Source organism: Budorcas taxicolor, chromosome 12, assembly GCF_023091745.1.
Source record: "Budorcas taxicolor isolate Tak-1 chromosome 12, Takin1.1, whole genome shotgun sequence".
Taxonomy (NCBI): Eukaryota; Metazoa; Chordata; class Mammalia; order Artiodactyla; family Bovidae; genus Budorcas; species Budorcas taxicolor.
The window spans coordinates 20,761,558-20,776,851 of NC_068921.1; the positions used below are offsets into that span (position 1 = coordinate 20,761,558).

General features: G+C 44.6%; 1 protein-coding gene across 1 annotated transcript in view; it reads left to right on the forward strand.

Moving 5' to 3' along the window:
• The window catches only part of FAM124A (family with sequence similarity 124 member A), a 119,628-nt gene that overhangs the window by 37,117 nt on the left and 67,217 nt on the right, over positions 1 to 15,294 (forward strand). The window contains exon 3 of the mRNA XM_052650140.1: positions 528 to 1,261. Within this exon, the coding sequence (XP_052506100.1) occupies positions 528 to 1,261 (734 nt within the window). The remainder of the gene's footprint in view (positions 1 to 527; positions 1,262 to 15,294) is intronic.

Genomic DNA, 15,294 nt, shown 5'->3' on the forward strand with positions numbered 1-15,294 from the left:
ATGCTTAGTGCTCTGGTATCCTTTCCAAACGCATGGAGACTTGGCTGTATTGTTCAATGGAAGAAACGTTCAACCTGCTGCAGTACCACGCCAAGGTCGTCCTAATACCACGCAGCTTGGGAACCAGGGTAATAGTTTTTGAGTTTGAGGCTGCTGTTGTGTATGCCCAGCTATGTCCCTTCAGTCGTGTGTCCAACTCTTTGCCACTGTATGGACTGTAGCCCACCAGGCACCTCTGTCCATGGGAGTCTTCAGGCAAGAATACTGGAGTGGGTTGCCGTTCCCTCCTCCAGGGATCTTCCCGACCTGGGGATGGAACCTCAGTCTCTTATGTCTCCTGCATTGGCAGGCAGCTGGGTGCCCCAACACTCCTATTTGCACGTGAACTTGGGTTCAGAATTTCATAAGATCAAGGAGTCAGTTCAAATGGAGCTTCTGTTTCTGCCAAGACCTTGCATGTCATTGCGGGCCACCTTCATGAAGTAGTCACCCTGTGTTCTTTGGGATTTCTTTTTGTGTGTCGCTAGGTGAGTACTCCACGGAGGAGGCGCAGGACCCTTTCCTGGTCAGCATCCACATCATCGCGGACCCAGGGGAATCCCGCCCCCTGCAGGAGGCCATCGACAAGGTCTTGGCGTGGATCCACCCGGACCTCCCGCTGTTCAGGGTCTCGGAAAGGCGGGCGTGCCGCCGGCGGAGGAGGGTCCCCAAGGCGGCACAGCCGGCGCTGGCGGTGGTGCTCTTCCTGCAGGAGGAATACGGCGAGGAGCCAATCCTGCAGCTGCACCGAACGCTGCAGCGGCCACCCTGGCGCCACCACCACACCGAGCGCGTGCCCGGCAAGTTCCTGCCCTACCTGCCCTGCAGCCAGGACTTCTTCACGCTGGCCCCGGGGACGCCGCTCTGGGCCATCCGGCCGGTGCACTACGGCAAGGAGATCGTGCGCTTCACCATCTACTGTCGCCATGACAACTACGCCGACATCCTCAAGTTCTATGAGCTGATCCTCAGGCGGAGCCCCAGCCAGAAGAAAGCGGACTTCTGCATCTTCCCCATTTTCTCCAATCTGGACGTGGACATCCAGTTTTCCCTCAAGAGACTGCCCTGTGACCAGACTCCGGTCCCCACCGATTCCTCCGTGCTGGAGTTCCGGGTCAGGGACATCGGGGAGCTGGTGCCGCTCTTGCCCAACCCTTGCAGCCCCATCAGTGAGGGACGCTGGCAGACAGAGGACCATGACGGCAACAAGATCCTTCTGCAGGTACCTGGGGGAATGTCCGTCTGTCTGCCTGTGGCTGTCTCCCTTTGATGATAATGGAGAAACAAGTGAAATGGCTTTTCCTGAAACCCTAGCAAGTACCTGTTACAAAACAAGGAGTTAAGAAAAAGGAGGGATCAGTGACCCTCTTTCTGGCTAGAAGAGCAAGTCAAGGTGTCCATACTCTAATTAAACAGTTTTCACTTTGCTGCCTAGGTCATGTGCCCCAGGCCAGCAATAGCTGATCCCTCTAGTGCCACTGCCTGTGACAAGCATCCATCCACTAAATGCTTGGGGTTCCAGGGGATCTTGAATGAGCTGATACCCCAGGGAATTTGCTATTAAAGATTGTTTAGTCTACTTCCTCACAAGTAGGCAGTTTTTACCAATGAATTCTTCATTTCCACAAAGGAACTTAAGGAAAAGCCATCCGTGACAACTGTAAAATATGTTGACATTCAGTAGAGATGTGTTTTCTTCTTTGCTCTGGTGCCTCCCCTTCACCCTTCTGCTACGGGGCATTACATTGTTGAAATTCAGTAATTACTGGGAAATGCCTTCTGGGCGTTTTAAGGAGTACTGCCATGTCTTTGGGGCTTCTGGTTTCATTAAGCATGGGAAGAGGGGAGTAAACACATAGAAGGAAATGGATGCAGTAGGCTCTTCTGTTGCTTCTGTGGTTAATGTCTTGGTTCAATTACTGGACCCCTTTCTCCTCCCATCCTTCCAGCAATCATCCCAACTCGTTAGAAGTCATCAAGTTCCACTCTTGAATTCAAAATTGAGCATATAGATTTAAAAATGTCCTTTGTATGCCCTACCTGATACATGCTTTCAAGACCCTGGCTTTCTAGAATTACTAATAACAGGTAAATCAGCTCCAGGCATATACAATTTTGTCTTTCTGAAATGCCTCTGCCTTTGGCATCTTGGTTTTCACAAACGGCTACCTGAGAGGAGAAAGCTGATAGCAAGTTAGGCGACGTCTTGAAAGATGCTGGCTGATTGTATTTACTTGAATCACAGATAAAGTTTCATAGTTTCTGTTGCTTTTAGCGTTAAACATCAGAGGTATAATCCACATATTGCAAAATGAAGTGAGAATTTGGCACATGTCAGATACCTGGTTCAAACTATAGCTGGGCCACATTGCTCAAGTCAAAAAAGTCACCTTGACATATTTATGATTTAAAGGAAAGAGGTAATTTTCAGATTTCTCTTTGAATTATGCAAATAAAATAGAATATTGCTTTATTACTCACTGAACTAAACGCTATTTGTGTTCATTTTTATTCTATATTGGAGTGTAGTTGATTTACAATGTTGTGGTCGTTTCAGGCATACAGCCGAGTGTTTCAGTCATGCATATATCTGTTCTTTTTCAGATTCTTTTTCCATAAGGTTATTACAGAGTCTTAAGTGGAGTTCCTTGTGCTATACAAGACCTTGTTGATTGTCTATTTTATATATAGTTTATGTATATGTTAATCCCAACCTTCTAGTTTATCCTCTGCCCTCCACCTTTCCTCCTCTGATAACCATGTTTGTTTTTGAAGTCTGTACATCTGCTTCTGTTTTGTAAAGAAGTTTATTTCTATAATTTTTTAGATTCCACATATAAGTGACATTATATTTGTCTTTGACTTACTTCACTTGGAATGTTAATCTCTAGGTCCATCCATATTGCTGCAAGTGGCGTTATTTTAATCTTTTTTATGGCTGAGTGATATTCCATTGTATATACGTGCCATATCTTCTTTATCCATTTATTTGTCAGTGGACTCTTAGGTTGCTTCCATGTCTAGGCTATTGTAAGGAGTGCTGCAGTGAACACTGGGGTATATGTTTGCTTTTTTAATTATGGTTTTCTCCAGACATGTGCTTAGGAATGGGATTGCTGGATCACACGGTATTTCTGTTTGTTTTTTAAGGAACCTCAGTGCGGTTCTCCTTGCCTGGAAAATCCCATGGACGGAGGAGCCTGGTAGGCTGCAGTCCATGGAGTCGTGAAGAGTCGGACACCACTGAGTGACTTCCCTTTCACTTTCCACTGTCATGCATTGGAGAAGGCATGGCAGCCCACTCCAGTGTTCTTGCCTGGAGAATCCCAGGGACAGGGGAGCCTGGTGGGCTGCCATCTATGGGGTCACACAGAGTCGGACACGACTGAAGTGATTTAGCAGCAGCAGCAGCAATGCGGCTCTCCATAGTGGTTGTACCAATTTACATTCCTACCAAGAGTGTAGGAGAGTTCCTTTTTCTCCACACCCTCTCCAGCATTTATTGTTTGTAGATTTTTTGATGCTGGCTGTTCTAGCCAATGTGAAGTGATACTTTTGTAGTTTTGATTTGCATTTCTCTAATAATTAGTGGTGTTAAACATCTTTTCATGAGTTTTTGTTTTGTTTTGTTTTTTTTGGCTGTTTCTATGCTGAAGAATTGATGCTTTTGAACTGTGATTTTGGAGAAGACTCTTGAGAGTCCCTTGGACTGCAAGGAGATCCAACCAGTCCATTCTAAAAGAGATCAGTCCTGGGTGTTCATTGGAAGGACTGATGCTAAAGCTGAAACTCCAGTACTTGGGCCACCTCCTGCAAAGAGTTGACTCATTGGAAAAGACTCTGATGCTGGGAGGGATTAGGGGCAGGAGGAAAAGGGGATGACAGAGGATGAGATGGTTGGATGGCATCACCGACTCAATGGACATGAGTTTGGGTGAACTCCGGGAGTTGGTGATGGACAGGGAGGCCTGGTGTGCTGCGATTCATGGGGTCGCAAAGAGTCAGACACGACCAAGCGACTGAAGTGAACTGACTGATGTTGTCTTTGGAGAAATGTCTATTTAGATCTTGTGCCTATTTTTTGATTGGGTTGTTTGTGTTTTTGATATTGAACTACATGTGCTGTTTGTATATTTTAGAGATAATCTTTTGTTGGTTGCACCATTTGCAAATAGTTTCTCCCATTCTTTGGGCTGTCTTTTTGTTTATGGTTTCCTTTGCTGTGCAAGAGCGTTTAAGTTTCATTAGGTCCCTTTGTTTATTTTTTATTTTCATTTCTATAGGCTATGGATAGAAGAAGATCCTGCTGCGATTTATGTCAAAGAGTATTCTGCCTATGTTTTTCTCTAAGGGTTTTATAGAATGTGGTCTTACATTTAGGTCTTTAATCCATTTTGAGACTTTTTGTGTGTGTGTGGTGCTAGTGTTCTACTTTTATTCCTTTACATGTGACTGTTCTCCCAGCACCACTTATTGAAGACGGTCTTTTCTCCAGTGTACGTTCTTCTTTGTTACAGATTAATTGACCAAAGGTGCGGGGATTTAATTCTAGGCTTTCTGTCCTGTTCTGTTGATCTATAAGTCTGTCTTTGCACTGGTACCACAATGTCCATAGCTTGGTAGTATAGTCTGAAGTCAGGGAGCCTGATTCCTCCAGCTCTGGTTTTCTTTCTCAAGATTACTTTGGCTCCTTGAGTCTTTTGTGTTTCCATACAAAAAAGATTTTATTATTCTAGAGCTGCAAAAAACTGCCTTTGGTAATTTGATAGGGATTGCATTGAATCTGTAGACTACCTTGGGCAGTATAGTGATTTTGACAATATTGATTCTTCCAATGTAAGAACACGGTATAGCTTTCTGTCTTTCTGTGTCATCTTCCATTTCTTTCATCAGCATCTTGTAGTTTCTGGAGTACAGGTCTTTTGCCTCTGTAACTAGGTTTATTCCTGGGTGTTTTATTCTTTTTGATGCAATGGTAAATTGGGATTGTTTCCTTAATTTCTCTTCCTGCTCTTTTGTTGTTGGTGTATGGGAATGCAAGAGATTTCTGTGTATTAATTTTGCATCCTACAACTCTACCAAATTCATATATCAGCTCCAGTAGTTTTCTGGTAGCATTTTTAGGATTTTTTTGTGTGTCGTATCAAGTCATCTGCAAACAGTGACAATTTTACTTCTTTTTTCCAGTTTGGATTCCTTTTATTTCTTTTTCTTCTCTGACTGCCAAAACTACGTTGAATAAAAGTGGTGAGAGTGGTCATCCTCATCTTGTTCCTGAACTTAGAGGAAATACTTTAAGTTTTTTCATGTTTGAGTATGATGTTAGCTGTGGGTTTGTCACACACACAGTTTTTGTCTTTATTATATTGACATAGTTTTCCTCTATGCCCACTTTCTGGAGAGGTTTTAAAATAAATGGGTGTTGAATTTTTTCAGGAACTTTTTCTGCATCTGTTGAGATGATCATATGTTTTTATTCTTCAGGCTGTTAATGTGGTGTATCATACTGATTTGTGAATATTGAAAACTTGCATCCTTGGGATAAATCCCAGTTTTTCATGGTGTGTTACCCTTTTAATATATTGTTGGATTCATTTTGCTAGTTATCTTGTTGAGTTTTGTGTCGATGTTCATCGGTAATATTGGCCTATAATTTTCTTTTTTGTGATATCTGTGTTTGGTTTTGGTATCAGGGTGATGGTGGCCTCACAGAATAAGTTTGGGAGTGTTCCTTCCTCTGCAATTTTTCAGAATAGGATGGGTGTTAACTGTTCTCTAAATGTTTGATAGAATCTGCCTGTGAAACCATCTGGTCCTGGACTTTTATTCACTGGGAGTTTTTTAATCACAGTTTCAATTTCTGTAGTTGTGGTTTATATTTTTAATTTTTTCCTGTTCAGTTTTGGGAAATTTGCTAAGAATTTGTCCATTTACTCTAGGTTGTCCATTTTATTGGCATATAGTTGCTTATACTAGTCTTTTATGATCCTTCATATTTCTGTATCAGTTTTATAATCTCTTTTGAAATGTGAGAAAAGTTTTCTTCTGTCTTTGAAGACTGCCAATTCTTTATGCAAAATGTAATGCATTTGCATAAGTAAAAATTAATGAAAGGACTTTGTTTATACTAAAAGTCCAAAATGAATGTGATTGTTTCTGAGGGAATTTTTCCTTTTTGTGTTATTTAGAATACTTTTTTTCCCCCTCAATCCGTGTAATAATATAAATGAAAGAATGTAAGAAAGCTTGGCCTGAAACCCACTCGAAGGAACCATTGAAAGAATATTTCAAAGAAAAGTCACAGATTTAAATAGCTATGCAATCTGTATGGGTACAGGCTTTTGAATTTAGAGCATCCAAGTATGCAAAGAGTAAGAGAAAAAGATTTGTATCATGGGGGTTTCAGGAATTTGGGCTTTTGTCCAAAATGGCAATATGTCAAAGAGTTAAATTAATGTGGGCAGAAATGAATAATGGTTCCCTCTCACAGTTCTTGATTATGGCTGTTTGAATAGGTTACTGTTACTGCATCACTGTAGAAAGAAGCTGTCTGCTCTAGCTTGATACACCTGCCCACCTGTGCGTGTGTGTGTTAGTCGCTCCATCGTGTCCAACTCTTTGTGACTTCATTGGACTATAGCCCATCAGGCTCCTCTGTACATGGAATTCTCCAGACAAGAATAATGAAGTGGGTGGCCATTCCCTTCTCCAGGGGGTCTTCCCAACCCAGGGATCGAACCCAGGTCTCCCACATTGCAGGCAGATTCTTTACTATCTGAGCCACCAGGGAAGTCAGTCCAACTCTTTTAAGTTCATTTTAAAAGTAAAAATTTATATGCTTCAGTCTTTAGCAAATTAAGATGTTTTGGTTGTGGGAGGAGGGACCCAGTGGAGAGAGCACCTTTCTTTTTTCATTCTCCTTAGCAGTGTGGTTCCCAAGTTTCGTTTTCAAGACACATGCTTTTGTTCACTTGAGTGCAGTTATTCATTGAAGACAATCTTGGTTGGGTAGTTTTTAGTTGCTTTCTTAAAATATAGGTTGCGTTTCATTTCTTCATCCTGCCCCATTGACTTGACAATCCATATTTCAAAGATCTCCTTCAGTGTTTAATTCCTCTGATGGAGAAAAGCTGAGAGGTTTGTTTCTGGGAGCTACTCAACTCTTTTAAGAATTTGGAATTATTTTTTTGTAAAACGCACTCTTTTATCTTTTTATAGTTTCTTTACACTGTTGCATTAGTTTCTGCTGAACAGCAAAGTGAATCAGTCATTCATTTATATATATCCACTTTGCTTTTGGATTCCCCTTTCACTTAGGTCACCACAGAGCACTGAGTGGGCTTCCCAGGTGGCACTAGTGGTAAAGAACATGCCTGCCAATGCAGGAGACAAAAAAGATGTGGGTTCAACCCCTGGGCCGGGAAGATCCCGTGGAGGAGGGCATGGTGACCCACTCCAGTATTCTTGCCTGGAGAGTCCCATGGACTGCGGAGCCTGGTGGGCTGCAGTCCATGGGGTTGCAAAGAGTCGGACACAACCAAAGCAACAGCACACACGCAGAGTGTTGAGTTCCCTGTCCTATACAGGAGGCTCTCGTTAGTTATCTATTTTATATATAGTAGTGTATATAAGTCAATCCCAATCTCCCAATTCATTCCACCCCGTCCCTCACCCTGGTAACCTGTAGGTTTGTTTCCTGCATTTCTGACTCTGTTTCTGGTTTGCAGATAAATTCATCTGTACTGTTTTTCTAGATCCCACATAGAAGTAATATTATATGATATTTGACTTTCTCTTTCTGCCTTCCCTCTCTATGACAATCTCTAGGTCCATCTAGGAAGTGAATCCCAGAAGGTCTTGCTGCAATTCCTGTCAAAGAGTGTCTCTGTTTTCCTCTAAGGCTTTTATATTTAGGTCTTACATTTAGGTCTTTAATCCATTTTGTGTTTATTTTTCTCTATAGTGTTAGGAAGTGTTCTAGTTTTATTCCTTTACATGTAGCTGCCTGGTTTTCCCAGCGCCACTTGTTGAAGAGACTGTCTTTTCTCCATTGTATATTCTTGCCTTCTTTGTCACAGATTAGGTGGCCATAGGTGTGTGGGTTTATCTCTGGACTTTCTGCCCTGCTCCATTGATCAGTATTTCTGTTTTTATGCCAGGACCAAACTGTCTTCGTTACTGTAGCTTTGTAATATAGTCTGAAGTCAGGGAGCCTGATTCCTCTAGCTCTGTTCTTCTTTGTCAAGATTGCTTTGATTATTTGGAGTCTTTTGTGTTTTTGTACAAATTGTGAAATTTTTTGTTCTAATTCTGTGAAAAACGCCCCTGGTAATTTGATAGGGATTGCACTGAATCTGTAGATTGCTTTGGATATTATAGTGATTTTCACAATATTGATTCTTGCAATCCAAGGATATGGTGTATCTTTGATTTCTTTCCAGATAGTTTTCTGACTTTGTCTTTTGCCTCCTTCAGTCAGTTCAGTTCAGTTGCTCAGTTGTGTCTTTTTGCCACCCCATGGACTGCAGCACGCCAGGCCTCCCTGTCCATCACCAACTCCCAGAGCTTGCTCAAACTCATGCCCATCGAGTTGGTGATGCCATCCAACCATCTCATCCTCTGTCGTCCCTTTCTCCTCCTACCTTCAATCTTTCCCAGCATCAGGGTCTTTTCCAATGAGTCAGTTCTTTGCATCAGGTGACCAAAGTATTGGGAGTTTCAGCTTCAGCATCAGTCCTTCCAAAGACTATTCCAGTGAATATTCAGGACTGATTTCCTCTAGGATTGACTGGTTTGATCTCCTTGAAGTCCAAGGGACTCTCAAGAGTCCTCTCCAACAACACAGTTCAAAAGCATCAATTTTTTCCAACAACACAGTTCAAAAGCATCAATTTTCTCCAACACCACAGTTCAAAAGCATCGATTCCTCAGTGCTCAGCTTTCTTTGTAGTCCAGCTTTCACATCCACACATGACTACTGGAAAAACCATAGCTTTGACTCAATGGACCTTTGTTGGCAAAGTAATGTCTCTGCTTTTGAATATGCTGTCTAGGTTGGTCATAGCTTTTCTTCCAAGGAGCAAGCGTCTTTTAATTTCATGCCTCCTTAGGTAGGTTTTTTCCTAGGTACTTTAATCTATTTTATGTGGTAGTAAATGGGATTGTTTCCTTAATATGTCTTTCTGATCTTTGGTTGTTAGTGTATAGAAAGTGTATATTAATTTTGTATCCCACAACTTTATTAAATTCATTGATGAACTCTAGTAATTTTCTGATGGCAACCTTAGGATTTTCTATTTATAGTATGTCATCTGCAAACAGTGACAGTTTTACTTATCCTTTCACAATTTGGATTCCTTTTGCTTCTTTTTCTTCTCTAATAGCTGTGACAAGGACTTCCAAAACTATGTTGAATGAAAGTGGCAAGAGTGGACATCCTGATTTTATAGAAAATACTTTCCGCTTTCACCATGGAGTATGATGTTGGCTGTAGATCTGAAGTATATGACCTTAATTATATTGAGGCAGGTTCCCTCTTATCCCACTTTTTAGAGAGTTTTTATCATAAGTGGGTATTGAACTTTGTCATAAAACCTTTTTTGCAGCTATTGAGATGATCATATGGTTTTTCTTCTTCAGTTTGTTGATGTGGTGTATCACACTGATTGATTTGAATATACTGAAGAGTCCTTGAATATCTGGAATAAATCCCACTTGATCAGGGTGTACAGTCCTTTTTATTTGTTGTTAGATTTGGTTTGCTAGTATTTTGTTGAGGATTTTAGTGTCTGATTAGATGGAAAGAAAGCCTTCCACCTCCTGAAGCTCACCTCTCCTTTCTTGGCATTGCCTGACTCAGTGGGGAGAGGCAGAAAGGTAGGTGGGTGGGGAGTTTCCAGCCTCTGAAGTTGCCCAAGATATCTCTCTATAAAATATATCTCAGAAATTTGCGTTAATGCTTGATGATCGAAATTACAGCTTTCTGAGGCCAAGACCTGTGTTATACACACTAGAACTAACATGGTACTTTGAACATAGTAGGTTCTCTTTATACATTTTCCTTACTTTTTCTTGAAGAATCATATAAATGATATATACAAGGAAAAGTGCAAATCATAAATACGTGCTCGGTGAATTTTCACAAGTTACACCTTTGCCTGAGCAACACCCAGATGAAGAAACAAAGCATAGAAAGAGGAGAGGTGGCTTCTCTTTCCCCGCTCTTGGGACTCCCTTCCCTCAAATGAACATATTGATTACTCTAGATTGCACAAAGGAGTGGGGGCATATGTGAGCAGAAAGGGGGGAATATGGCCATGTTATCTGTGTTTTTTGTCTTTATAAGGAGATCCCACATTTTTTTTGAAAAGACTGAGGTTGATTGACAAAGAGATAGGCCACACCAGAAGATTAATAAAGATAATTAAATAATAATAATTAAATACCAAAGAAACTTGAAATGGAGGAGAAATTTGGATAATGTTAGGAAAGTAAGGTAAACCATCTGTGAGATCCAAGATTCATGTCATTCCCTATTTGAGAACTCTGCCGTGGAATCTGTAGCCACTAGCCCCACGTGGCCATTTAAATTTAACATTGAAGTTAATTAAAATAAAAAAATTCAGTTCCGCAGTCTCACTCATTTCAAGTACTCAGTAGCCCCATGGGGCTGGTGGCTACCATGCTGGGCCACACACATACAGAACACTGCCATCATTGCAGAAAGTTCTGTTGCACAGCATTCTTCCAGAAATAGGACCCCAATTTGATTTTGAGTTCCCCAGCAGCAAAACCAGAATGGAACATCACCCGTGATGCAGTTTAGAGTCCACAAGGCAGAAATAGATTGCACTTCAGACTGCTGACTCTGAGTCCTGGGAGCAGCATTGCCCACGCCTTCTCACGTCCATCCAGGTGTCGGTAGCCTGCCTTCAACTGTGCGTCTAGAATAACCACACAGAGGCCTCCCAAGGCTTCCTTACATGGCACCTGCAGGGCGGGCAGCGTGCCCAGTCAGTGTAGTGCAACAAAGACACCCCGCAGAGGGAGGCTGGGCAAAACCAGGTGGTCCCCACCTGCAACTCCTGGGGACTTAACCCCAAAGGAAGGGATACACCTTCAGTCTTCCCAGAGTTGTTTCTCACAGCCAAGTTTTTGGTAGATTGTAAGTGACAGTGAATTTGGCTTGCTTATTCCCAGCCCAGTCCCTGGAGTACACCTGTTCCCATGTAGCTGGTAAAGGATGGAGTCGTTTGTCCTGTGACTCACCTGAGCTGGGTTGTGTGTTGACATCTTCTTGAGATGCTCTGAGGAGCCTGCAAAGGACACAGGCCTGAATAGTAGCCTACCACCTCCCTTAGAGGCCTACCGTGGGAGTGCCATGGGCTGGTCCACACCTTAAGAAGCAATTTGGGGTCCATCCAGACACTTAGAGGCACAGCTGAGGACTCAAAGGTCAGTTTCACCAAGAGAATGTGGCTGCAGTTTTAGGCTCGACGATGTGGAAAGGAGATCACTCCATGTCTTTGGAGAGGCAAGGGAATTTAACAGTGGTGTCCAAGTTCTTTGGAGGACTTCTTCCATAGATGGTCACTGGCTGTTCTTTGCATTCTCAGAAGGCAGAGGAGGGAACTGGCTTAAACAGAAGGTTTTGTGTATGCTAAGTCACTTCAGTCGTGTCTGACTCTGTGTGACCCCATGGACTGTAGCCCACCAGGCTCCTCTGTCCACGGGATTCTCCAGGCAAGGATACTGGAGTGGGTTGCCATGCCCTCCTCCAGGGGATCCTCCCGACCCAGGGATTGAACCTGCATCTCTTACATCTCCTGCGTTGGCAGGCAGGTTCTTTACCACTGAGCCACCAAGATTTAAGTAACATTTGAGTGAGTGAGTGAAAGTTGCTCAGTTGTGTCCGACTCTTTGTGACCCCATAGTAGCCTACCAGGCTTCTCTGTCCATGGAATTCTCTAGGCAAGAATACTGTAGTGGATTGCCGTGCCTTCCTCCAGGGGATCTTCCCAACCCGGGGATCAAACCTAGGTCTCCTGCATTGCAGGCAGATTCTTTACCAGCTGAGCTACCAGGAAGTAAGGTTTAAAAGGCAAGAAATCCTGGCAAGCGGAATTGTTACCTTTTGAAAGAGCAGCCAGGTTCAGTCTTGGGGATTGTCTTCACTGGAGAGCTTTTAAGATTGCATCCCTGCCAGTTCATTGTATCTGTCGTCTTTACGCAGAGAGGAGATTATCTAGACCATCAGTCCCTAAGTGCTGGGGTCATCATTGCCCTGAGGACAGGGAGATGGGTGCTGATGAGGATGCAAATGAGAGAAAAAGTGGCCTCCAGAGACTTTAAAAAAATTTTTAACTGTAGTAAAATACACATAACAATACACACAACAGTGAAGTTGACCATCTGAATCCTTTTTAAATGTATGGTCCAGTAGTGTTACCGCACCCACGTTGTAAAACCATCACCCCTGCCCATCTCCCGAACTCTTCTCATCCTGCAGAGCTGAAGCTCTGTCCTAGTTACACAGTAACCCCTCATCCCCAGCTCTCTCTGGCTCCTGCCAACTATCATTCTACTTCCTGTCTCTATGCGCTTGACTGCTCTAGGAATCTCATATAAGTGGGATAGGACTGTGTTTTGTCTTTTCGTGCCGGGCTTATTTCACTTTGCATAATGTCCTCAAGGGCTTTCCTGGTGGCTCAGAGGTTAAAGCGTCTGCCTGCAATGCGGGAGACCTGGGTTCGATCCCTGGGTCGGGAAGATCCCCTGGAGAAGGAAATGGCAACCCACTCCAGTATTCTTGCCTGGAGAATCCCATGGAGGGAGGAGCCTGGTGGACTACAGTCCCTGGGGTCGCAAAGAGTCGGGCACAACTGAGCTACTTCACTTTCTTTCTTTCATTTTCTAATGTCCTCACGGTTCATCCAAATTGTAGCCTGTATCAGATTCCCTTCCTTTTTAAATCTGAATACTATTCTATCATGAACATGCCACATTTAGTTTATCCATTCATCCCCTGATGGACACGTGAAATGCGTCCACCTTTGGACTATTGTGAGTAATGCTGCTGTGAACGTGTGTGTGTGCAAATATCTTCTTGGGTCCCAGCTTTTACTTCTTTGGGGTTTATACCCAGACATGCAATTGCTGAGTCACATGGTGAGTCTGTGTTTAATTTTTGGAAGAAAGTAGCTTTCACATTGTTTTCTGTAGTGGCTGCACCATTTTACGCTTCCACCAGCAACACAGGAGGGTGAGACTTGTTTTTTAAGAAAGTAGAGAGGGACTGCTCTGGTGGTCCAGTGGTTAAGACTTCACCTCCCAATGCAGGGGGTGTGGGTTCGATCCCTGGTCAGGGAGCTAAAAGCCCACGGTGCCTTGCAACCCAAAAAGGAAAACATAAAATGGAAGCAATATTGTTACAAATGCAATGAAGACTTTAAAAAATGGTCCACATTAAAAAAAAAAATCTTAAGAAAAAAAAGCAGAGAAAGACTTTGCTCTTTGTTTGTGGGGTTCAGTGGTTACTTCAGTTGTGTCCAACTCTTTGTGAGCCCGCCAGGCTCCTCTGTCCATGAGATTCTCCAGGCAAGAATACTGGAGTGGGTTGCCATGCTCTCCAAAGCTTCCCATGGCCCGTTGACAGCCTTTCCAGATGTTCACCAAGGCCCTTTTGTCAGCTGCTCGTCTCTCAGGCTTTACCTCTTGCTTCTTACTCCCTCTCTGCCTTCCACATTGGCCTGCTTTGTCTTCCTCAGATGCAACAAACGCTTTCCTGCCTCAGGACCTTTGTACCTACCGCCTGGGATGGTCTCCTCCAAGATCATCACCCGGTGGATTCCTTCTCATGACTCAGGTTTCAGAGAGTCTTTCCCTGCCCGCCCCACCCATACAGCCTCCTGACCAGTCACCTTACCTCCGCCCTCCCTTGCCCACTGGACAGTGAGAAGGTCCCTTTGGAGCATGAGCCAGATCAGGTCACTCCTGTGCTCGGAACCGCTGCCTGTCCCCTCCCTCGTGGAGCCGGTCTCCTCCCAGTGGCCCTTCCTGCTCTCCTCCCCTCACTGTGCCTCAGCCACCCTGCTGTCACTCTTGACCCTTCGGAACATCCTGCGTCGGTTTTGTCCCTCTGCCTGGACCCCTGCCGCCCAGCCGGCCACGTGGCTGTTCCCTCTCCCCCACCCCACCCCCGAATCAGGGCTCTGTTCGTGTGCCCACCAGCGAGCCCTTCCCTCGCCACGATGTTGAAGGGCATCTCTCTCTCCCATTCTTACGCGTGGACCCCTGACCTGCCAGCCTTTCCCCACAGCGCCATCCCGTTACAGATGTGCAGTGATCCAATAGAGGCTTGTCTGTCTCCCTCACCAGAACCCAGGCACCCGGAGGCAGGGACTTTCCCTGTTGTGGCCACTGCTGGCTCCCTACTGCCTCTGACAGTGCCCAGCACACATCAGACACTCACGGTTGAACAGATAAACAAAGAAAAGGAGACAGAAGGGGAGAGAGGTGGGAACTTGGGCTGTTCTGGGCAGGCCCCCTGGAGGCAGCCTGAGCAGGGGAGATCCCTGGCTAGTGGTTAGAAACAGGGAGGGGAGTGACCAGGACCCAGAAGGGAGACCAGGACAGGAGGCACCCGTGGAGGAGCCCTGGGGCCATGGTGTCTGCTGGCGAGCGGGCCTCTAGCACTGAATGCAGGGTCGGGGGCAAAGGACACGCGTGGATGGCCCCCTACCCCCCTAACCCCTACATCGGGTGAGAACAGTGGCTAGGCCAATAGAAGCCCCTCTTCCCTAGAGCCCCTCAGCTCCCAGGGGAGGTGGGAGAGTAAGGCGTGGGCTTAGCCAGCATCTCTAGGAGGGTTAGACAACACAGGTGACGACGTAACACTATCTACCCTACAGACCGGGCGCCTCTGCTTCCAGCTGCCAGAGATGGACACAGACCACCTCCAGTTGGTCAGCTTCTTGCCTGGGGAGGCGCCTATGCAGGGAAGAGTTTCCCCGAGAGATATTGGGTTGGCCGAAAAGTTCACTCGAGCTTTTGTACATTTTTATGGAAAACCCAAATTTGTTTGGCCAACCCAATAATAGTGGTGTGATGGTGAATATCAATTGGTTGCTTGGGAGTTGCCACGCCGTGGGCTTAGTGCATTCTAGTACCTTCCTTACTGCACCCTCTCAGCGTGTCTACCAGTGAGGGGACCACTCGCACCCCTGCCCTGCAGACACACCCCAGACATTGAGGTCA